General features: G+C 43.5%; 1 protein-coding gene across 1 annotated transcript; it reads right to left on the minus strand.

Annotated features, from left to right (window-relative positions):
• Nucleotides 1-1210: 1210 nt before the first annotated feature.
• GCFC2 (GC-rich sequence DNA-binding factor 2) lies at nt 1211-20395 on the minus strand (the record flags this gene model as incomplete). Its single annotated transcript, XM_079532843.1, has 18 exons — nt 1211-1325; nt 1764-1888; nt 2181-2327; nt 3995-4061; nt 5382-5458; nt 6469-6590; nt 6797-6941; nt 7503-7702; nt 10321-10433; nt 11471-11549; nt 13542-13665; nt 14616-14802; nt 16391-16506; nt 17460-17545; nt 18382-18576; nt 19126-19284; nt 19667-19777; nt 20113-20395. The coding sequence occupies 18 exons, from the start codon at nt 20393-20395 to the stop codon at nt 1211-1213; spliced, it is 2451 nt and encodes an 816-aa protein (XP_079388969.1).
• Between the last annotated feature and the right edge of the window lie 2782 nt (nt 20396-23177).

Raw genomic sequence — 23177 nt, forward strand, 5'->3', positions numbered from 1 at the left:
CTGAGCAGTTATTTCTTTTGCACTCAGGAAAGTAGGAGTACGCAATTACTTACCACAGCACTCCCAATTCCTGAAGATAATGAAGTGCCAGTGGTGCCAAAGTTTTTATCCATACTTCACATGACATTACTGCCATATGTTCAAGACTTGAAAATGTTAGAAGTCTTATTAACACAAAAGTATCTTTACTCTTCAAAATAATTGCTCTGCTTTTATTTTAAGTCCTTTTTTGTCTGTAACAATGCTTAATGCTATTTACAGTTAAAATAGTTTACAAAAATATATATTCTGTCATAAAAAAATAGAAAAATCGTAGGGAATATAAAAGCCTCCAAGAGTTAAATGTTAGACCCATAACATTTCAGAGAAACAGGCACTGATGACCTTAGAATTTGTGATGCACTGCTGTTTCTACAATAAAGCATCCTTTTTATTCTGCAGCAGTAATATTTACTGCACATATACAAAGTTATACAACATTAGAAATCTGACATGGGTACAATGAAATGAAGTGTCTTACTGGGAAGCCAAAGTAAGACTTCCTTAGAAAGTCAGTTACTAGAAGGTAACTGGAGTTGTTCTTCTGCTTGTCTGATAAATCAGGGTGTGACAACTCCAGGTCCGTGCACCAAGTGCAGTCTGTATGTCAAGCACAAAGCTCCACTACAGACCACACTCTGGAGAAGAACAGACACAGATGTTAACATGTTCTCCTGTGCAGCTTCTTACCTTCCTGAACACCCATTTACCATCAGGATGTTCACAGATCAAACTCCTCCCTGCACACAGACCTCCTGCTTTTGTGCCAGAATCAAAAAGCTATGACAAGCTTGCTGAGTGAAAAAGTGAGTTTGGCAGAGTTCTCTCATTAAGTGGGGAAGGAGTTAGAGTTCAGTGACTCCGAGTCAGAGTGATTTGATATGGAGCTGAAAACAGCTTGTGAAGCTGTGTGCACAGTAGCAGCAGTAACGTTACAGGCACCTCTTTATTCCAGTCCTTCTTCCCCAAAGAAGGAAGCACTCAGGCTTTGCTGTTCATTGCAGAACTCCTGTGCTTCACACTGATGACTGCGATTCCATCTAGGAGCAGATGGCAGTAGAACACGTCTGGAAAAACAGCTGTGGGCAGGGTCCACTAATTAAACATTACCACTTTTTTAGAGTGAGCATCAGGTTGTTTCAGTAAAAGAACTGCTGTTTCAAAGAAATCCTTATTTTCTGATCACAGATCTCAGATGTTCCAGTTTGTACTCTTCAATGAACTCTTCAGCAATACACAGAGCCTTGACTTTCACCATCAGGAGAATAACTTCTTCAGTTTCATCACTATTAAAAAAAAAGTTGATATAGCAGCACGTTCACACCTGACTTCAAAATTAGTAAAGCTGAAGTCTATTTAAAAGAGAGGCAGAGAATTCTACCCGGCTGTCACCTGGTGCTTTTAGCTACACTGACCACTAACTGCACCCAACATCCAGAGCCTCAAACTAACCTGAACTAGTACTGTAAAAGCAGTCCATTTTACATCATGGATTGCATCTTTTGTATGTAGATGTTGGAAGTACATCACTGAAAGGGTTGAATTGGTGAGACTTGAGGAATTTAAGAATTGTAGAATCATTAAGGTTGAAAAAGACCACAAAGATCATTTAGTCCAACTGTCAACCCATCAACACCACGCCCACTGAACCACGTCCCTATAAGAAATATTATCATAAAGTATATGAGGAAGTGCTGCATCCCAAAGAAAGTGTGATTTCTTACCTGTGGTTGTTCCTGTGGAGCACACGTGCACACTGAAGCAAATGCTGGCACAAGTTCCGTAACTCAGGGAGAGTTGAGCCACTTCCAAGATTTTGGAACCACCTTTCTGGGAAGCACGCAACCACCTGCTCACCAGACAGTGTGTTGGAAGGTTTAAAAAAGAAGACTTCCAATAAAACTAAGTCACACCACTTCTGACAGAGAATTCTCCTCTTGGCTAGTTCAGTTATTATTGGTTGTGTTTATTCTTCAAAAAACAGGATCATCATTATAAGCAGTTATTCCCAAAGCAAGCATTGGCTCATAGGCTTTTAAAATGCTTTTATACACCAAGGTCATAAAAAAAAAAATTAAATGTCAAATAATTATATTTCATCTTCAGACTACATCTGTCCCCATGGAAATAAGACTTCTTACCTTTTTACACTTCTCTATGTTTTCTGGCCCTGGTGGCGTGTTGAAGAGGTTCAGAAGAAGGTAACGATTCAGCAGCTTGCTGAGTCCCAGATCTCGGAGCACGTCTTCCTCTACAATCCCATCCCAAAGCAGAACATTGGAGAGCAGCTGCAGAAATGAAGACACAGAACACGCATATTTGGAGGCGGGAGGTGTGTTAAACCTCTTTGTTGAGCTTAAAGGATACCGCATCATCCAATTTCACTACTCAAAAATTAGGATTTATTCTCTCCAAGCTTACTGCCAATTAGCCGCTAAAAAGCTACGTATCATAAATAATATTTTGAAGTGGATTAATTTTGCACGTGCTATGAGCTGTACCCTAATACATACACACATCACCTCCCCAGGAAATAAAGAGCATGTCACCCTTCCAATTTGCTAACACCCAAGAACAGAAAAGAATCATGCTATATTTTTGCAGAGAAAAGCCAGTGGTCAAATCTGAAGGTGTACACATGTACAAAGACACCAAGCCCAGCAAGAAGCAGGGATCAGCAGCAACTGAGATCCAATTCTAAGTGAACCTTTGAGAGAGTCTTGTGACAGAATGAAAAAAAAACAACAAACCACCCACTACTGCATCTGCTACATAAGATTACATGCCATCAGCCGCCTAACACAGGTAAGGTTGGTAGCCTTGGTCCACAGCAGCAAAAAGATTCTTTTGTATTTGATGTCAGTATTATTAGTTAGCAAGAGTTGTCTTTAGTTACCCATATCACTGTCAAAAGGACTATTTAAAAAGATTTAAGCCCAGCGTAAGAACATCCCTGGTTTCCCCTCAATACAGAATTTCAAGGTAACTGTTAACCTCGAGGTGTTTCACCCACACACACAGTACGTGATCTCAGGTCACCAGTCAAAAAGCAGTCACAAAGCCCATGGCTACTGCGTATTTCTCTGAGTGTTTGACAGGACACTTCCTTTTGACTCCACGAGCTGCTACAAAAGTTAGACTGTATGATGGCACAAAAATCAAAGTCTCATCAGCTGTACTTTTGTATCAAAATAGCTCCCATCCCACCTCTTGCCCAGCCCCTTATTTGAGCTCTGCCATACCATTTCTGGGCGTGCCTTAGAGGCCATTCCCAATAGAGTCTACAGATGATCACCTGCTTTGAAAGACAGCACAAATAGGGGCTGCACAACAGCAGTCTCAAACAGAGATAAGTCACTCTAATAAGCTGCTGAACAGACCTAAAGAGTTTAATGCACGACTCTAACCCTAACCCTAACCCTAACCCTAACCCTAACCCTAACCCTAACCCTAACCCTAACCCTAACCCTAACCCTAACCCTAACCCTAACCCTCACTCCTAAAGAGAACATTGACAGCAAAGATGGAAAACAAACTAAAAGGAGAGAACTTCAATCCGCAGTGAAAGACCACCGGTCTCTCTTTTACAAACATGCATTATTTGACAACGTGTTTAAATCAGGCAATACACAATCTGAGAAGATGGTCCAAGTTGTCTGCTTTGTTTCTGCTGGGCATCTGAATCAGTATTAAGCTCCCTCTTGTCTTCTCTGCATCTGTCCATGCAAACCCTTACACAACAGCTCACCCTAGGAGTGAATGTGGCAAGTCCTCAACATTCCCCCATTCCCTGACTTTTCTACAGGGATGTGCAACATGGCAGCAGGGAGCCAACGCAGGGCTGTTACCATGGCCTTGTCATCACACACAGCAGACTTAAGGTGCATTTCCTCAAAGACTACCATCTACTTTTAACTGAAATGATTTTCTCAGAACATCAGTATTGTTTCTTTACCTTCACAGCTGACCAAAACCGTCTTTCTTGGAATTGCGAACATGGTGATGATTTGTCTTCCACAGCGCTGGTCAGAGAAAGAAAAGGTAAAATAAGGGTTTTGTTTGTCCTTAAAATAAGACAAACAGACAATTCATCTCTTAAACACTGATGAATTACAGTTACGGAACTCTTTCAGCAGTGACAGCCAGAATAAAGATCTAAGGAAACAGCTGTTAATTTGAACTCATGACAGTACCCTCAGGAATTGCAATTGGAAACACTCCAGTCTGTGTTTAATGGATTCTGACCAGAACAACACTGCTTGTAACCACACAAACATGCTGCATCAGGTTTAGCAACACTTCTCTCCTAGCTGGATCATAACCCTACATCTACCAGACTCTTACTAGTTATCCTCTCTCTAAGAGCACCAAGTTCAAAGAAAGGCAACAAAGCTGGTGAGGGGTCTGGAGCACAATGGGGCCTTAGGAGGAGCAGCTGAGGGAGCTGGATTGTTAGTGTGGAGAAGAGGAGGCTCAGGGGAGACCTCATTGCTGTCCATAACTACCTGAAGGGAGGTTGTGGTGAGCTGGGGGTCGGCTTCTTCTCTCGTGTAACAGTGATAGAACTAGAGGGAATGGCTTCAAGCTGCGCCAGGGGAGGTTTAGGCTGGATGTTAGGAAATACTGCTTATCTGAAAGAGTGGTCAGGCAGTGCAATGGGCTGCACAGGGAGGTGTGGAGTCACCGACCATGGAGGTGATCAAGGAACATTTGGATTTTGTGTTTTTGTGTTGAGGGACAAGGATTAGTGAGATCTATTGGTGGTGGATGGATGGTTGGACTGGGTGATCCTGTGAGTCTTTTCCAACCTCGGTGATTCTGTAATCAAGCAATAAGCATCAGCAATATAAACTATTTCAGGAAAGAAAGAAGGAGTCAAGAGTAGAAGGGGGAACAGACCACCAAAAATAACACGAGCCCTCAGCTGCTCTAATATCACAAAACCAGCCTCCAGTTGTACTAAAAGCTAAACTAATTATACTAAAACTAAAATCTTTCCATTTATGAAAGCTTTTAGTTTTAGGAGCAAAAAAGCATGAAGCTGACTGCAGAGTTGCTCTTGTCAGAAAGAGTTCATAAACATTAATGTTTGGTAACTATTCCTATAACAAAACAGTAGAAGGCACATCTGTTCCACTTGTTCATTGATGCCTACAATATATTTCACCTACGCCTGTGGGGAAAAGGCACAGAAAAATAGAATAAAGGCTAAAAAAATAGGTTAGGCTGCAGCTAGACTTGATGGTCTTTGAGGTCTTTTCCAACCTGAGCAATTCTATGATTCTGTGACTAAAAATAAAATTTTTTAAAAGTAAAAAAAAAAATTCCCAGAGTCAGCTTACCTTGTAGGATACACAGGGATAAAGACATCCTCCTCTACAGACTTCTTAATGCTCAGGACAACCCCGTTAATCAAATCCTGTTTAAAAAAAAATAAAAAATTAACACATCCTCACAACATTTGGTGCATTTACAACAATTTTAGGCACTTATTTTGTTAATGTGGAAAAGCAAAATGCTAATTGAGCTGAATGGAAGTGACATTGTATATAATACACACTAAGATCGTGACTACATTAAAGACCTGTGAACGAGTCTCAGCTCTAACCATCTTTTTTTTGTTTTTAAATAAAATCCTGTTGGATAACAAGTATTTTCCAGCTATGTAGTTCTATTAAAAACCCACAACAAAACACCATGGCTACTATGCAAACAGAATCCTACCTCAAGTTATCTACTTGAAGTCAAGAGCAGTGACTGCAAAAACGTTTGTTATTTCTTTTCATATTAAGGGCTTAAACATCAACTTAGTTTCACCTACTTTACACTAGATAAACTCCCAGATTTACGTGAGAATGAAAGCAGAACTGGGCTAAGGGCATGCTGCAGTGAAAACTTCCATAAGGTAATTATTACATGATCACCAAGATAAGTGCAGTAGCCTTTCTCCTAACCATTAACTCATTTTGGGATTTTTTTTCCCATTTTTGCTGTGAAGATGAATATAAAGAATTTCCTTGTTTTTCTCGTCCATGTCTATGTTAGGGCTAAAAACAAACCAAGCCGACCACTGGAATACTACTAGTATTTAAATATCAAATTTTAAAGGATGCTTCCATGCTAGTATAAAATTTCTGACAATTTTTATTGTGATAAAGCAAGATGATTAAGTCTTCAAATAGGTTTCTGACAGGGACAGGCACAATTTTTCTAGGAACACAGACTGACACCTGTCTCAGGAGTACCCCGTGCCCCATAATCTTCAGAATACTGAAATGTTAACTGTTAAGTTTTCTGACTATACAGCGACAAAAATTAATCAGAACTGAACAACCTCAGGAGATCATCCTAGGGGCACACAGAAGCAAGCACAGAAAGTGCACACACAGGATCAAGAACTTCCTTCCCCATTACCACAACAGCCTTTACCTGTCTTGCTTGACTGCGTTCACTTCTGGACAGGACTTGTTGTTCAAACACGTTATGGCAAAGCTGTATAAGGTTCTCAGTCTGTGAAGTTGATAAAGGATCCCACACACTCTTTACAAATGCTGAAAAATAGGAATTTATTTCATTCATGATATCCAAGTGGCTATCTGCTCTACTTTCAAGGAAGTAAACACTCAAAAAGCTAAACCTTTCATTCACAGTAACCTCAACAAGTAATTGTAAAATTATGTTAAGAGTTACATTTACCACTTATTTAAGGTTTGATTAGCTAGCCGCAGTAAACATTCTCAAGACAACCTTACTGTACCTGTAATTTTTGGCAGAATAGTTTTTTCAATCAGTCTGGGCAAAACTTCTTCATCAGGATCTCTTTTTGATTCAGATGACTTTTTGGCATCACTGAATTCTTTCACAGCTCTGAACCAGGGCATCTCTTCCAAGTCTGTAGAATTCTGCTGAAAGATCATTCCTATTAGTTGCTCAGCTGGTCAGGATTGAGAGAAAAAACTCCATGCAAAAATACATCCAATGATACCAAAAGATCCTCATTTAACAATTTTACATGGATTCTAATCACTAAATGGACCAAAGCAGCAAACTAAAACTGAATTTAAAGCTAGATTTCAGAAGGTAGGGTTGTCAAAATGTCAGCAAACAACACCGCATTAATAAAGATGCAAGCGACTCATATACAAACAACCTGACAAGGAGAAAAGATGTCCTCCTTCTAGTTAAAACACTTATCAAGCTCTGGAATGCCTCTAGAATCCATAGCAAAGTTTCTGTACAGAAGTCTTCCCTGCAAATATCCTGTCATACTTTGAGCTGTCAGAAATACCCACAGATCTTTGTTAACTGACAAGATGAGTGCATCAGGCAAGTAAACGAGTGTGCAAAGACGGCACAGACCAGAAACACAGCAGAGCATTGCCCACACAGAAGCCTAGATGATATAATAATACACAAACACACACAAAATTTTTCACAAAAATAAAGTCTGGTGATACACCTACCTCAAGAGGACTCCAATTTATTAACTGAACTCTGATTAATGGATTTAAAAGCTTAGGCAGGCAAAAACTGATGTAAGCATCACAGTAAGAGTCAGGAAACTTCTCTTTCCACTCCTGGAATTTCAACAGGATTTTGCTGATGTCACAAAAATCTTCATGGACATCTTCAAAGATTTTCCTACTCTCCTCTAAAATGTTATCTATGGATCATATCCAATAGGAATAAAAAGAAACAACCACAGAATTAATTGAGGCATAAGCTGAACAGTTTATGCATCTACAGAACGTAAGAGATATCTTTATGATAACAGCATTTGTGTTTCCTCCTTCACACCTCTTACACCAAAATGGGTTTTAGAACCAGCACTCTGGCAAAGCCTTTTTCAGAAAAAAAATAATACAGAAGACAACAAAAAGACTTCTGCAATTCTGAACAACTGCCTGGATTGAAATTACAAAGGAGAAATTACAGGGGGATTACAAAGAAGTAGCTAAGGTATGCAGGGAGGAAGTTAGGAGGGCGAAAGCCCAACTTGAGCTCAGGCTGGCCTCTGCAGTAAAAGACAATAAGAAATCCTTTTATAAATATATCAACGGGAAAAGAAGAATCAAAGATAATTCTCATCCTATACTTGATGCAGCAGGGAATGTGGTCACCGAGGACAAGGAGAGGGCTGAGATCCTCAATGCCTTCTTTACATCTGCCTTTAACAGCCATACCAGTTATCCTCTGGGCTTTTTATGCCCCGATCTGGAAGTCTGGGATGCTGCTCAGAAGATGCCCCCAGCAATTCCGGTGGAGACAGAGAGCTCCTCCTCTGTCTGGACTGTCACAAGTCCATGGGACCGGATGGGCTGCACCCTCAGGTGCTGAGGGAGCTGGCAGGGGTGATTGCTGAGCCCCTCTCGGCCATCTATCAATGCTCCTGGTTCACTGGTGAGGTCCCAGAGGATTGGAGGCTTGCTGATGTGACTCCCATCTTCAAGAAGGGCCGTAAGGTGGATCCAGGGAACTATAGGCCTGTCAGCCTGACCTCAATGCCAGGGAAGGTTATGGAGCAAATCATCTTGGATGAGATTGCACAGCATATGCACAGACTGCAGGGGATCAGGCCCAGCCAGCACGGGTTCATGAAAGGCAGGTCGTGCTTGACCAACCTCATCTCCTCCTACGACTGGGTGACTAGTCTGATAGATGAGGGAAGGGCTGTTGATGTAGTCTTCCTAGACTTCAGCACAGCCTTTGACACGGTTCCTCACAGGCTTCTTCTGGGGAAACTTGCTGCCTGTGGTCTGAACAGATAGACACTGCTTTGGGTAAGGAACAGGCTACAGGGCCGTGCCCAGAGGGTCGTGGTGAATGGAGTGAAGTCCAGCTGGCGACCCGTTTCAAGTGGTGTCCCCCAGGGGTCGGTACTGGGGCCATCTTGTTTAATATCTTTATTGATGACCTAGATGAGGGGATTGAGTGCACCCTCAGCAAGTTTGCAGATGACACCAAGCTGGGAGGTGGTGTTGATCTGCCTGAGGGCAGGGCGGCCCTTCAGAGGGTTTAGACAGGCTGAACCGCTGGGCTGAGGTGAATGGGATAAGGTTCAACAAGGCCAAGTGTCAAGTTCTGCACTTTGGGCACAACAACCCCATGCAGCGTTACAGGCTTGGGAGTGAGTGGCTTGATGAGTGTGAAGAAGAGAAGGACCTGGGGGTGTTGGTTGATGCTCGGCTGAACGTGAGCCCACAGTGTGCCCAGGTGGCCAAGAGGGCCAACAGCATCCTGGCCTGCATCAGAAATAGTGTGGCCAGCAGGAGCAGGGAGGTGAGCATCCCCTGTACTCAGCACTGGTGAGGCCACACCTCGAGTGCTGTGTTCAGTTTTGGGCCCCTCACTACAGGAAAGATGTTGAGGTCCTGGAGCGTGTGCAGAGAAGGGCAACAAAACTGGTGAGGAGTCTGGAGCACAGGGCTGATGAGGAGCGGCTGAGGGAGCTGGGATTGTTCAGTGTGGAGAAGAGGAGCTCAGGGGAGACCTCACTGAGCTCTACAACTTCCTGAAGGGAGGCTGTGGTGAAGAGGGATTTGGCCTCTTCTCCCAGGCAATGAGCAGCACACGGGGCAATGGCTGCAAGTTGTACCAGAGCAGGTGTAGGTTGGACATAAGGAAGAACTGTTTCTCTCAGAGGGTGGTCAGGCACTGCAATGGCTGCACAGGGAGGTGGTGGAGTCGCCGTCCCTGGCAGTGTTCAAGAGGTGCCTGGATGAGGAGCTACGAGATGTGGTTTAGTGCTTGTGGTGGCAATGGTGATGAGGAGACGGTTGGACTGGATGATCTTATAGGTCATTTCCAACCTTGTGATTCTGTGATTCTATGATTCTATGAAATATCCATTACATTTCATATTTTGTATGTCTCTTAAAATCTCAGACACGAAAATCCTTCTTCTGTTATTCAGAAAATATGCATCATGCCTCTCCCAGCTCCTCATGACCTGCTCACTCAGGGCAGTTAAAATCTCAATTTAAAATACATTCCAATTTTGGAAAAAAAAAAAAACACCAAAAAACCGATCACACTAAAGAAGCCTACAATCATATCTGTTCTTCCTAAGTCACTGGTCAGAATCATTTACATGCATTAATTCTATGCTGTAGAATTATGCTGGGGGTTGGTCTCGATGATCTCTAGAGGTCCCTTCCAACCCCTACAATTCTGTGATTCTGTGAAAATAAAGGGTATACCATTCAAAAGGAGTATTTCTTCACTCTCCTTTGAAAATCCTTCTAAACATCAGAGGAATTTTGTTCTCATCTACTGACCAACCTCTGCTCTTCTGGAATTCAGCCAACTCCGTCACAGTCAGTTCATCATCACTCGACATGCCTTCGTGGTGACCAGCTGTTTGTGAACGTTCTCTCAGCTGCCGTCTGCAAGCCCTGCATTTTGTAGTGAATGCAGGTGAGTTATTCCCCGCATACACACAAAAGGAAGCTCAATGATAGACCAAAAACACGTGGTGAGAGCAATAGCCTAAGGAAACGCAATCAGGAAGCAGAATTACACACCGCAGAGACACAGACTGTAACAGTAAGGTTCCCACCTGAAACACCAAACACTGACATGGAACTTCTTACTATCCCCAACAGAGGTAGTGTACAAGAAACCACTGCTCTCAGCAGTCTGTCTTAGTTTTACACTGCTTATGCAACAACTTGCACAGAAACTGTGACTGCATCCAAGGGGCTCAAAAATGTCAGTCCTGGCACCACGTACCATAAGAGCCTGCAAAATCAACAGTTTGCATCTGACATGAGAAAATTATATTCACGCATATTTGCATAGCATAGATCTTGTATGTAGTTATTGACATCACTTAACATTAAAGGTTAACAGTTTGCTTCAAGCAAAGTTTTACTATATTATTTTTCAACCATTAAAACTCTTAAGTCCTTAACTGTATCAAAACAGTTATGAGTCAAGGCACCAATGCAACTGAAAGAATTTCAGAGCTCCCATTCACTTCAGGTCAGCAGCAGACTGAACACAGACATTCAAAATGTACCATGTGGCCTCCACTGATAACAGAGCACAGGTTAGATGTTACTCTGCACCCACTGCCACCCCAGCAGCAGCAATACCACCTGCCTATTTTTGTTATCTATGCAACAATCACAAGAATGTATTTCTATATACAGTCACAATATTATTTATTCTAGCAGCAGGGAAGATCTACTCTCAGTTTCATGAACAGTCTCACTTCAACTTACTTTACATTAATAATACCTATTAACATTCAGATTTCAATCAGCATGAAGAAAACCCCATTAACAAACAGATGGTTTCCAAATACCCTGAGCTTTTGCATGTGTGTGTACAAGCTCCCTAAGTAACCCCACAGATTCACCTTCATCCCTGTGTGACAGGAAGCAAATATACATTTATTACAGATAATGCTATTATACATAATAGCTACCTTCGATGCTCACACATTTTCAGAAGCTTCATCCTTTCATCACTTTCCAGTCCATCAGAAGTTGGTTTGCCATTCCCAGCTACCAGAAGACAGGAACAAGACAAAGAGGTGAATGCAGAACACTGATTCTGCTTCTGCTCTTCATGTGGAAACTAACCAAAGTAAATAAAACCTTCTGATGAAAAATTCTAGCAGTGCCCAGTGTAAAGTACAGTCAATATTATAAGTGAACTGTAGGACAGATGCGGCTGCTCCTTCGTGCAGGGGGACTGACCAGGTCACAGCCGGAGCCAGTAAGGTGAGCACCTGAGTGAGCAGAGGGAGGGACCCTAGATTCACCCTTCCTTTCTCCCCTTCTTTGTGATGCTTCCAGCTGCACCTCCCAGAGCGCACACACATGCACAGTCTGCATGGTTTGCACCCCCTCACCTGCACACAAGTTAGAACCAGAAAGGGCTACATCCCTGAGCTCACTCTTTTTGAGCTGTTGCCAGTTATCAGTCAATTCTTTTTTGCCCTCCTGTTCTACAGTGCCTGTAGTGTTCTACAGTATCCCAAATAAAGGCTCCACATCACCTTTAAACTTTGTAACAAGCGATGAAATACCAGCTCACTGCTCCCCAGACCTGCATGGAAGTGAACAGTGCCTACCACAGTCTGTTCCTAACAGTGTAAAAGGCAAGTATGGGGACTGAGCCTGCATGTTGAGCATGAAGCCATGCAATGAACTGAGCAGCTATCGGGGCTTAGTTCCAACTTCCAAAATTTACATGTTACTGCATTTAGATTTCAACAGTCAGCTCCCCACTGTCTCCTGTTATTTGTGTGTCCCCTTGTATGTCCCAAATCACCCCTGCTGAGTCCTCGGTTCAACAGAGAAGTAGAAACTAGAAGCAAGTTCTACTTGGGCCGTTCATCTGCACCAGTGTCCGCTGGCTTAAGCGCACGCAAGATACAAAACCAGCTGTCCCTACTGACATACTGCAGTATAAGAAAAAACAGCATTTCCATTAAATACAACTAGGAACACGACAATTAAAAGCTCTCTTAAACATTCAAGTACAGATTCACTTCTGATAAGCTGAAAATAGTATTTAATTGGCTGCTACTAAAACAAGTACTCTTCTCCTCTTAACACCTGCTCTCAGACATTGCACTACAAAATTATACATGCAGACAGTTTTCGCTCGCCAGCACTTTATCCTGTGTGTTCAGAAATATGAATCCACCAGTGGCAGTTACAAGAAACTGGTGCATCTGGCCTCTGACTGCTCACTGCAGCTCCTAGCACACTGTTTTTTGCTTTCCTAAACAGGCTTAAAGTGGATTTTCTGCTTGTTTCCTTAAACAGCAACAGGTGAAGACTCACTTTACATACAAACAACACATCAGCGTGGAAAGAAAACACAAGATGTGAAAATTGCAATTTTCCTTACAGTAACAAGAAGACAGACTCTGTTTTGAATAAAATCTTATTTTATTCAAAAACAGGTTGAACATCCCCCTGCTGTGCGCAGGTCACCAACCAGCAGACCAGGCTGCCCAGAGCCACATCCAGCCTGGCCTTGAATGCCTGCAGGGATGGGCATCCACAATAGTCCTTCACCTTTTATTTCTTTACGTCCTTCCCTTCACATAACTGCCCAGTCTGAAATCTGCATTTTAAGCACACACATTGCTTTAAGAACACTAATGTCAAGCGATGTCACCAAGTAAATGCACTGCTTTTTCACATATTCATATAGAACAGGATCCTCCATCTGCTTAACAGCTACTAGAAAACTGACTCCATTTTTCTTTTCCAGTGCTGAAAGGCAATCACTGAGATGAGTAATTCAAAACTGAGTAAGCATTTGGTCATGCTGTACTCACTATTATACCACAAAAAAATGATACTATGAGTCTTACTTAGGAGAGGGGTTCAACTAATGTACTGGGCACAATATGCCTACTGACAACAGAGAGGGAGCAAAGATTAAACATGAACATGAAATATAATCCAAAAATTAACTGTGTTTCTACTTCAAGAAAGAGACTTCAATAAGAAAGTAACTTGTAACTTCACACTAACCTGCCAGATGCTGCATATAAGCAGATTCCATTGTCAGGTCATCTTGCCTTCGTTTCAGTGCTGATGTGGCTCGTTGCTGAAGAAGTGCATGTACAGCAGATTCTAGCTCATCTATGTATTTCAGCTGAAATACGGTAAACAGTAATCAGGTTTGAAAAAGCAAAATGAAAGAACAATTTCCACTGGCTTTCAAGCATGACGGTGAAGTGAGAACAAGAGTATTAAAGACTGAAAAGCAAGAACCTGCTCATTGGAGTTTTTCAGGTTGTTCGAGACTGAAAACTACAAACTGAATAGGCCAACTGCCTACTACAAGACTACCTCAGACCCTATCAGAAAGTGTTCAACAGGACATTATTGGTGTAATCAGTCTGCTTACAATCTGCCTTTGTACACCCAGCCACCAGAGGAAGCATATCAACCAACACTTGTACACTTCAAAGTTACACAGAAAAGACTCTCAGGCTGCAACACAACTGACATTAATTAGATTTGACAGCACTTTCTGTAAGACTACTTTCATCGAGGTCAAACTTTGAGCAGCATCTTCCAACTTCAACCTTTTATTTATTTTTTTTTAAATACTTAAGGTTTGCAGTTTAGGAAAGCAATACAGCAGATAATGTAGACAAATCCTCACACAACTCACCTAAAACCAACTCAAACCTAATGCAAAATCCTTATTACTAGTCACATGTTGCAAAGCAAATACATTTTGAGATCCCAAAATTGAATGTACGTCCCACTTCTCATACAGCTCTAGGACACTCTAGTTACTACACTTGAAGAAAACTTCCATTAACATTTTGTTCTTATTCATCACAATCCAGGTGAGCCCCCAGCCCAAGTCAGTGTACATATACTAACTTAATCATTTTAGGTTACTGTGAGGGGTGGTCTGTTTCTCCTTTTGTTTCCTGTTACACTCAAGTTTCTGATAGAACTGATCTATAACTGGTCATCTCTCATCATCATTTCCAAACAAGAAATCTCATTCTTACATTGACAGAACGCAACTTTATCATCTCAAAGAAATGGGTGGCAAGGAGGGGAAGGGAAGGAAAACATACATACTTTTTCATTGAAACAGTTTACTAAGTTTTCTACATATGTTTTCATGCCCCTGTAGAATTTGTAATTCATAGCAGCATCCGAAGACTTCTCTAATTCCTGGACGGTTATCTTTGAACTCTCAATGTCCTCTACATATTTTCCATACTCCCTCTGGTGAGCACGGTGCACATCCTGCAATGATGCTATCCTAAAAAAGGAAAACACTCAGACCATTAAAACCATGACAGGTTAATAGATAATGCAGTTCTGAACACTTTCCAATTACAACAAAGTACAAAATCTTTGCCTGATAACAGCACCTGCATTTGAGCAAAGAAGAACTGCAAGACTCACCCACAACATCTGCAGAAGCACTGCGAGTGGACAAGATCCGTGCTTTGGAAAAATCAAACATCACTCCCGCAGTGGTAGCTCTGAAGGACCCCACTGACATTCTACCCATTTTCCTCAACATGCTCCTAAGTAACGTAATAAGGCAAGCCTAGCGATGCCACGCTGAACAGATCCTCCCCTAGTTGATGTGGGTAGAACCACAGCATACATCAGTATGTCCATACCAACTTCATTCAAGCTGCAGCGACAGAAGCACATAAGCACTTACCTGGTGCTCATTACCCAGCACAGACCATCTGAAACTTCCTGTTACTAACCTTATAACCCAAAAACCTATGCTTACAGCTCTCACTGGTTATTAAATGAAATACCTGAGAAAAGCTTACATTTATTACAAATCTTTTTTCTTTCCTTAAAAAAATAAAATAAAATCTCCTTTGGTATCTCATATATGTTTGCTCTGTTTGAGAAAGATCTTAACAGAACCCAGAAGCAGACTTTAATTTAATTTGCTTCTCTGAAGGAGAGAACAGATTTCAATGAAAACAGTTCAATTAAGATGTTCTCCATTGCACCAGAAGTTAAAAAAAGAAAAGAAAAAAACCAGCCTTTAGAAGTTATTTCAGCATTTAAGACATTAAATACATCTCTAAGGCTTAATATTACCAAGCTATTACTAGCAGACACGTCCTCCCTCCCCTTCTTGTTACTTTCCAAATAGGTTTCGCACTCTTGATAGCCTTTCACATTTGACTGCACTTGAACTGCCACTTCATTTCATTCATTGCTTTCATCTGATCAAGGCCAAAAAAGCATACAAGTCCACAGAAATATTTAGTCCACTTCAGTTGCAATTCTTTGAACACAAAGAAGCCAGCAGCAGTCCATACAAAAAGTATACATGCACAGAGATTGACACAAGTTAACAGCACACATTTGTGTTTCAGCTGCACGATGTCACTGGTCTGAGCGGATCAGAACAGCTGCTTCTGGCTGCATCAGCACTGAGAGGTGATGGCTCTCTTGGCAGCTTCGGACGCCTGACCCCATCTGTCCTTCTCACACGCTACCCTGGAAGTCCCCACCTGCACCCAGCACATTTCAGCTGCCCACTGCCTTGTCTAAACAGGCTAACGAGAACTGCGACAGAAGGACTGACGGCCCTACCTGCCCCGAGTGAAGTCCTCCTGCCTGGACAAACAAACCATTGTGCCTGCACTCCTTTAAGAACTACTAGCATGTAGCATAAAGCAGCAGATTTCTACAAGTGATAAAATGCTTGGCAAGTCCAAACACACCCCTACAACAAAGCACTGCCAGATGAAGTTAAAATCTGTAATGCTGAATATTACAATAAGCACAATACACAGCTAACCCCCAAATCCTTCAATATTCACAAGAAAGGATAAGTCTCAGAAATTAACACTAAAAGCAGTATTTACCTTTCAGTCAGTTGCTTTTTTATAGTTTCCAAGTTCACAGGTGGTAAGGAAACAGAGGGACCACACATAGGTTTAGCTGGTTGAGGTTTACACAGGGAAGCATCACTGTAAGTTTCCTAAGAGAATTGCAACACTTTCAATACATAGTTTATGGAAATCAAATATAAGTTGATACACAACTGATGTAAGATTTGCCTCTGCAGCTTTAGAGATCAACAAAACATGCCATTTGAAGGCATAAAGCATATAATAAAAGATATATATTTCAATGATCAAATTGGGTGATTTCTGTACAACACAAAAACTGTACATATAAAAAGCATTGTATTTATAGTGTACAAATGCACACACCATGCACATCCATCAGTACAAAACAATCTGTAATTTAGGGAAAGCAGCTCTCCTCTTAGACATCAATAGCTTCCAGCAATATATAATGGTTTGATACCGATGGCTGAAACCACACTAGTATTACCATCTTAAATATAAAAAGTAGAAATAAACTACAGCCAAGATAAAGATAGAACTTCCATTCTGACCACTTAGCTTGATGTAATTATAACTAAGAAAAAAAACACACAAAACACATCCAACCATTTTAATATATAAATTAAATGACATTCTGCATTCTAAGGAGTTGGTAAGGTAAAACCTAGCCTAAATACAATGACTTGAAGTAATCAAGTCCATGACCAAGGTCTGTTACTAGGAACTTCTGCAATCTTCTGAACAGCAAAAATAAAGGGGTTTCCAGAAACAAAAGGAGTACAAGGACCTAAGAACCCAGTTACACTGGATTTGAAATTCAGCAGCAATCTTCCCAATCCTCTAACCATTTCCATTTGGCATGCAGTAATTTCTACACCTTTCCCTTCTGACATAAGAACTGGTAACTCAGGTTTTCGTAGTCTGATACAGAAGATTCAAGCCAAAACCAAAACTTCCAGCCCATCAGAATAAACATTCTTGCCAATTAGTTAACAGAAAAAAAAATCTCTCTCTCTTGCCTGTAAGCAAATAGTAAATTTCAACAGTTAGGAGAGCACATATAGGAGAGCACATATATCACCTGAGGGAGTTTGACGGCTTTCTTAATTTGCTGTTCTTCCCACTTTGTTTCTGCTTCATCTTCACTTGATTCATCACTCACAGGCACTAGAAGTTAAATCAATCATTAGCACACATCATTATGCCCTTTACTTATTTCCCTACTCCTTACCCAACCTCCTCCTTCAAAAACAATAATGCTTCCCACAGCCATTACAAGTTTTAGAAACAAATGACAGCAGATGAAAAGCCTGTACACAAAGACCATTTTCAAATTGGAAGATTTGGAAATGGGAACTGGATTTTGCAGAATCCATGTTCATTTACCCAACAGTTTCTCAGATTGCTGCAGTACCAGAAGAACAAAGATCAAATGTATAAAAAAAAACCTGCTTATCATATGAGACTTTGACTACAGTTAGACTACAACATGGGGACCTCATACACAGAAAATGCTTCAGTGTTCTAAGATGCACAATCTACTACAGACAGAAGTTTCTCCATAGCATTTACGGCAACAATAGAATCAGATCATATCTACACATTACTTACAACCATTATCCAAATAAGAAAGCAACTGGTCTACAAGCCTGGCAAACCAGTGCTTTGTGAGTGAAACTACAAATAGCAAGATGAGTTAAGAAGCAACAGAAAAGCCACATATATTTCACATGCAGTAAGTTTGCTTACTTCCAAATGGCTGGGTTACTTTGGTTGGTTGTTTTTTGTTTGTTTGTTTTTACCCCTTTTCAGTAACAGTCGTAATGTCAGTGCATGGAAAGCAGGATAACATCCCATACAAACCCCAAAGACCAAGCTTTATGGTCTTCTGTCAAGATCAAGAGCAAAACTTTGCACTGCACTCTTTAGAGGGCGAGGCTCATGTTCTTGCAGACATCAGTAGAAGAAAGACACGGCCTCTGGGAGAAAAGGCCCAAACTCACCCATGTGTTCAGCCATCCTTTGCCTAAGCGTTCTCATTTTCGGAACAAAGTGGAGATTATTCATATCAGACTCATCCTCTGAATCACTGCTTCCTCTCCTCCAAGGCGGCTGACGGTCATTAGAAACATCCAAGGGGAGATAATCTGCTCGGGGCCTGGCCAGGGGACGCCTCCCCCGAGCAGCCGCCATACAGCCTGCATGCAAGAGGAACAAAACCTCATCAAAGACGGAAAGCAGCGCTCTGTCACTCCGAGTGTCAATAACCACCACAATACAGGTTCACTGCACAATCCTGAGTTGAAAACAATATTTTTCTTAGAAGCTTACCATACTGAATATAAACAAATGGAAAGAGATCCTTAAAAAACAGCTCTTAACCTGAAAACAAGCCCCAGACCTTTTTCTTTCAAATAGATCAGCATCCTGTCATTTTTCCAGCTCTTTAAAAGATCAAGACTACGACACCAATTGAGTTAACAAAGGAATTCAAACTTCACTAATAAAACAGTAAAGTTAATTTTTATCTCAAAGTTAATTATGAATCATTAAATAATTTTTTGCTGCTTTTGTATTTCTTCTAGTATAAACGGTCATAATTTCTAATCTACTTCCTGAAGCTAACACAGAATTATGACAAACACCTGCAACCAAAAACACCAAGCAACTGCAACTATTCTTTCAAGACAGCCCTGACTCAGCATAAACAACTTTAAAATGTCCTAAAAATGCCTAAAAATGTCCACGAAACTGACCTGGTGATGAATCCTTCCTCCTCTGAGATGGGTTGGATTCATTTTCAGAGTCTGTGCTATTGTAGTCCTCACTTAGTGAAGAATAACTCTCTTCCTTTACCTCTTGAGCACCTTTAGCGTTGCCAGTCCCAGGCTCCAACTGAGGTATTTCTGTTTTAAGAGAAAAAAATATGACCACAGTTATATGTATAAAAGCTGCATAAGAGCTCCCAGATGCCATCAGATCCGCGCTCTGATAGGTCACAGCTTTGCTTTTTGAAAGGTTTGAAAGACGCGATGCTGACGCACACATTTATCCCAGTCCCACCACCTCTGATTTGCTGCAGAGGTTTTGCAGACTCAGATCTTCTCAAGAAGAATCTCCACGCTTTGATCCTGTTTTATCTACATTCATATTAAAACTCCAAGATCAAAAAACAGACAGAAGACACCTAACAGCAGTATTTGCACAATACTCTTACGCATTTCATGATGTTCTTACAGAACTAATGCTAACTTTTTTTTTTTTTTTTTTAACTTAAAAAGGACTTACTTTTGCTCTCACCAACTTCGCTCCCTGCGGACAGCAGGCTTTTCTTCTTTTGAATTCTGAACGTCACTTCATTGAAGGATGGCTTTTTGATTTTAAAAACTCCCTCATCACCTGGACAGACAGAATGGTTCTGAGTAACACACTAAAAAAGCCAGCAGCATACAGGCACGTAAGTGTAAAGCACACAATCCTGATACACGCACTCAGCACATATTTTGAGCCTTCAGCTGCACTACATCTCCTAATTCTACGGCCCTGTCACTCGAGATCCAGCACTACTGAATTTACATCCGGCACGTCTTCTCAGTACAGCAGGGGAGATGTAACGTACCGAAACAGGGCACCCCCCCCAAGCTGCCCAGACCTGCTATCCACCTACTAATTTCGTCGTTTGCACGCACTCACACGCCGCCCCGCGGCTAATTACCCCCCCCCCAGTCGCCCACCTCCCCGCTCCTCCTCGTCGCTCCCGAAGCTCAGCACCGCCCCAGCTCCCCGCGCCGGCTCCGCCGAGGGCAGCGGTCGCTCTGCGGCGGTTCGGGCCCCCTCAGAGGACGAGGCGGCGCCACCGCGGTCCCCGTCGCTTTCCCCGGACTCCGCTTCCTCGGCGGGGTCGCGGTCCGGCGGTAGGGCGGAGGTCGACCCCCGCTCGCCGTCGCTACCGCAGCTGCTGCCGCTGGAAGCCGCGCGCCGCCGGCCTCGGAAGTTGCGCGGGGCCCGGCGGAACATCTCCCGGTCCCCCCGCGCGCAGCCTTCGCACAGCGCATGCGCGATGACGCAAAGCCCCGCCTTGTCCAACCGCTGGGGAGGGGGCGGTGCGTGCGGCAGTGCCGACCAATGAGGGCGAAGGGGCGTGGCTGCGGAGTAAGGACGGAGGGGCAGGAGGCGGAGGGGCAGGAGGCGGAGGGGCAGGAGGCGGAGGGGCAGGAGGCGGAGGGGCAGGAGGCGGAGGGGCAGGAGGCGGAGGGGCAGGAGGCGGAGGGGCAGGAGGCGGAGGGAGGTTGTGCTCCTTTGTCTATTAGAAAGGTCATCAAGTGCCTTTGAGTACAGGCTGGAATCAAAATATGTGGGCCATCAGAGCTCGTAGATCCAATTGCCTACAGGTCATTACTCTTTTTTTAATACTTTTTTTCTTCTTTATGCCTGAATGGGAACTGTGAGGACATGGCCTGAACCGGTGATGGAGCAGCTGGTGAGCACAGGTGGAAGCAATGCACCTGTGACACCAGATGGGGCTGAGCCTGGCTCCACCCCTCCCTGACCTCATTTAAGGGCTGGCAGCCAGAAGGGAAGCATCTCTATCTACCTGTAGACTGTCTTCTTTGGGCTGCAGGGTGAATGATTCCTTTTGTGCTATGGGATTGCAATCTCCGCTCTTCCTGGGCGGTATGTAACTGGTTTAAAGAAGTTGTATCTCCTAGGGATTGGTGTGCATTTCTTTTTTCCCTACTACTGCCTTGTTCTTGGAAAGCTTTGATTAGCTCTTAAGTAGCGCTAGTATGCTGACCATGTGTTGCAGCTCTGGAATTGCCGTTTTCCATAAAGGGTTTCTGCATACTTGAATTTAAAAAAAAAAAACCAAACAACTGTACAAACAAGATCTCATTTCCTTTTAGTTGAACCTCTGTTCTCTGTTTCACAGGTCTCACTTTATGATCTCTGTCATGGGTGGGGTGTATGGGAACTGCTGAGTCACGGCCTGAACCTCTGATTGACCACCTGAGGGCGAGCACTGAGTCAGCCAGAGGAGCACAGGTGAAGGCAATGCAGCTGTGCTCCAGGAAGGGGTGCAGCCTGGCTGCACCTCTCCTAGAGCTGTTTAAGAGCTGGCTACCAGTGGGGAAGGATCTCTTCTGGAGATCCCTCCTTCTGGTGTTTTGTGGTGAGCCCAGCGTAAGGGTAAGCCTTCCATTTATTCTCTTTTGTTATCATAATCTACTTCGCCTGACTCTCTTGTTTATTTTGTGATTGTAACATCTTAATTTCCACTGATTATACAGGTGGGGCTTTAAACTTAAAGTATTCCTGATTGCTGTAGGAAGCAAAGGAGGGACCTTATCCCCATTGTAGGAATGAAGAGGATAAGATATTCCCAACACCGTGCCCCTCTGAGCTGACTGGGGTGGTTGGATGGGCAGCAGCCCATTGCTGACCACACATAGGGCTTTGCTGGCATAGTAGGACGTGTCAGCATACGTCAGCTGTGGTAGCACTTGTGGCAGAGGATGGTGGAAGAACTCCTGGTCACAGCACAGGGCATACAGGATGGCAGCACCCAGCATGGAGACAACAGTCAGCTACAGGCAGATGAGGAGGAGGCAGATGGTCCTGGGGGGCAGAAGAGGGCTGGGAATGAGGCAGGCCAGATGCGTCCCTACCTCAGCAGCACAGTCCCACACAGTGCCAGAGGGGCCTTTTGGGAGCTCTCTGTGAGGGGCCAGGCCATCAGCCCACTGCCGGGATCCTGGCAGCTGGCCACAGGGCAGGGAGGGGACACTTGCGTCCAGAAGGCAAGCCCATGTCTCCTCACCTGCTGCTCCTCCTCCTGTTGGTGAACACAGGGCAGGGATGTAGGTCAGGCCCTGCTACGCAGCTGGGGCTTGTGCTGCTGTGCTCTCGCTCTCCCACACATCTGCAGTGCTGCAGGGAGCCCCGTCCCCAGGGAGACCCCATCAGATGGGATGGGGGTGTGGTGGGCTCTGCCCCTTACTGGTTGGGCCTCCACCATGCTGGGCAACACAGCGCCATGCTGCTCAGCTGCCTCCAGCTCTGCCTGGTGCTGCTGCCTGCAGGGAGCAGGGCCTTGGCTGGGGGGTGCTGGCCTCCATCACCATGAGGACTCCCCAGCAGTGTGTGCCCACCCCAGGACTGGAACTTGTGGCTACTGCAGTGAAAGAGAATAGGAAATCCTTTTACGAATACATCAATGGTAAGAGAAGAACCAAGGAGAATTTCTATCCTTTACTTGATGCAGCGGGGAGTGTGACCACTGAGGATAAGGAGAAGGCTGAGGTCCTCAATACCTCCTTTACATCTGCCTTTAATAGGCAGATCAGTTATCCTCAGGGCATGTTATGCCCTGATCTGGAAGTCTGGTTCGCTATGCAGAATATACCCAGATGATTCAGGTGGTGACAGTTAGAGAGCTCCTTCGCATCTGGACTGTCACAAGTCCATGGGACTGGAAGGGCTCCATCTCAGGGTGCTGAGGGAGCTGGTGGGTGTGACTGCTGAGCCACTCTCTGCCATCTACCAGCGCTCCTGGTTCACTGGTGAGGTCCCAGAGGATTGGAGGCTTGCCGATGTGACTCCCATCTACAAGAAGGGCTGTAAGGTGGATCTGGGGAACTATAGGCCAGTCAGCCTGACCTCAGTACCAGAGAAAGTTATGGAGCAAATCATCTTGGGTGGGATCACATGGTATGTGCGTGGTGTACAGGGGATCAGGCCCAGCCAGCAGGAGTTCACAAGAGGCAGGTCGTGCCTGACCAACTTCATCTCCTTCTATGAC

This window comes from Tetrao urogallus, assembly GCF_951394365.1.
Source record: "Tetrao urogallus genome assembly, chromosome: 2".
NCBI classification, from domain to species: Eukaryota; Metazoa; Chordata; class Aves; order Galliformes; family Phasianidae; genus Tetrao; species Tetrao urogallus.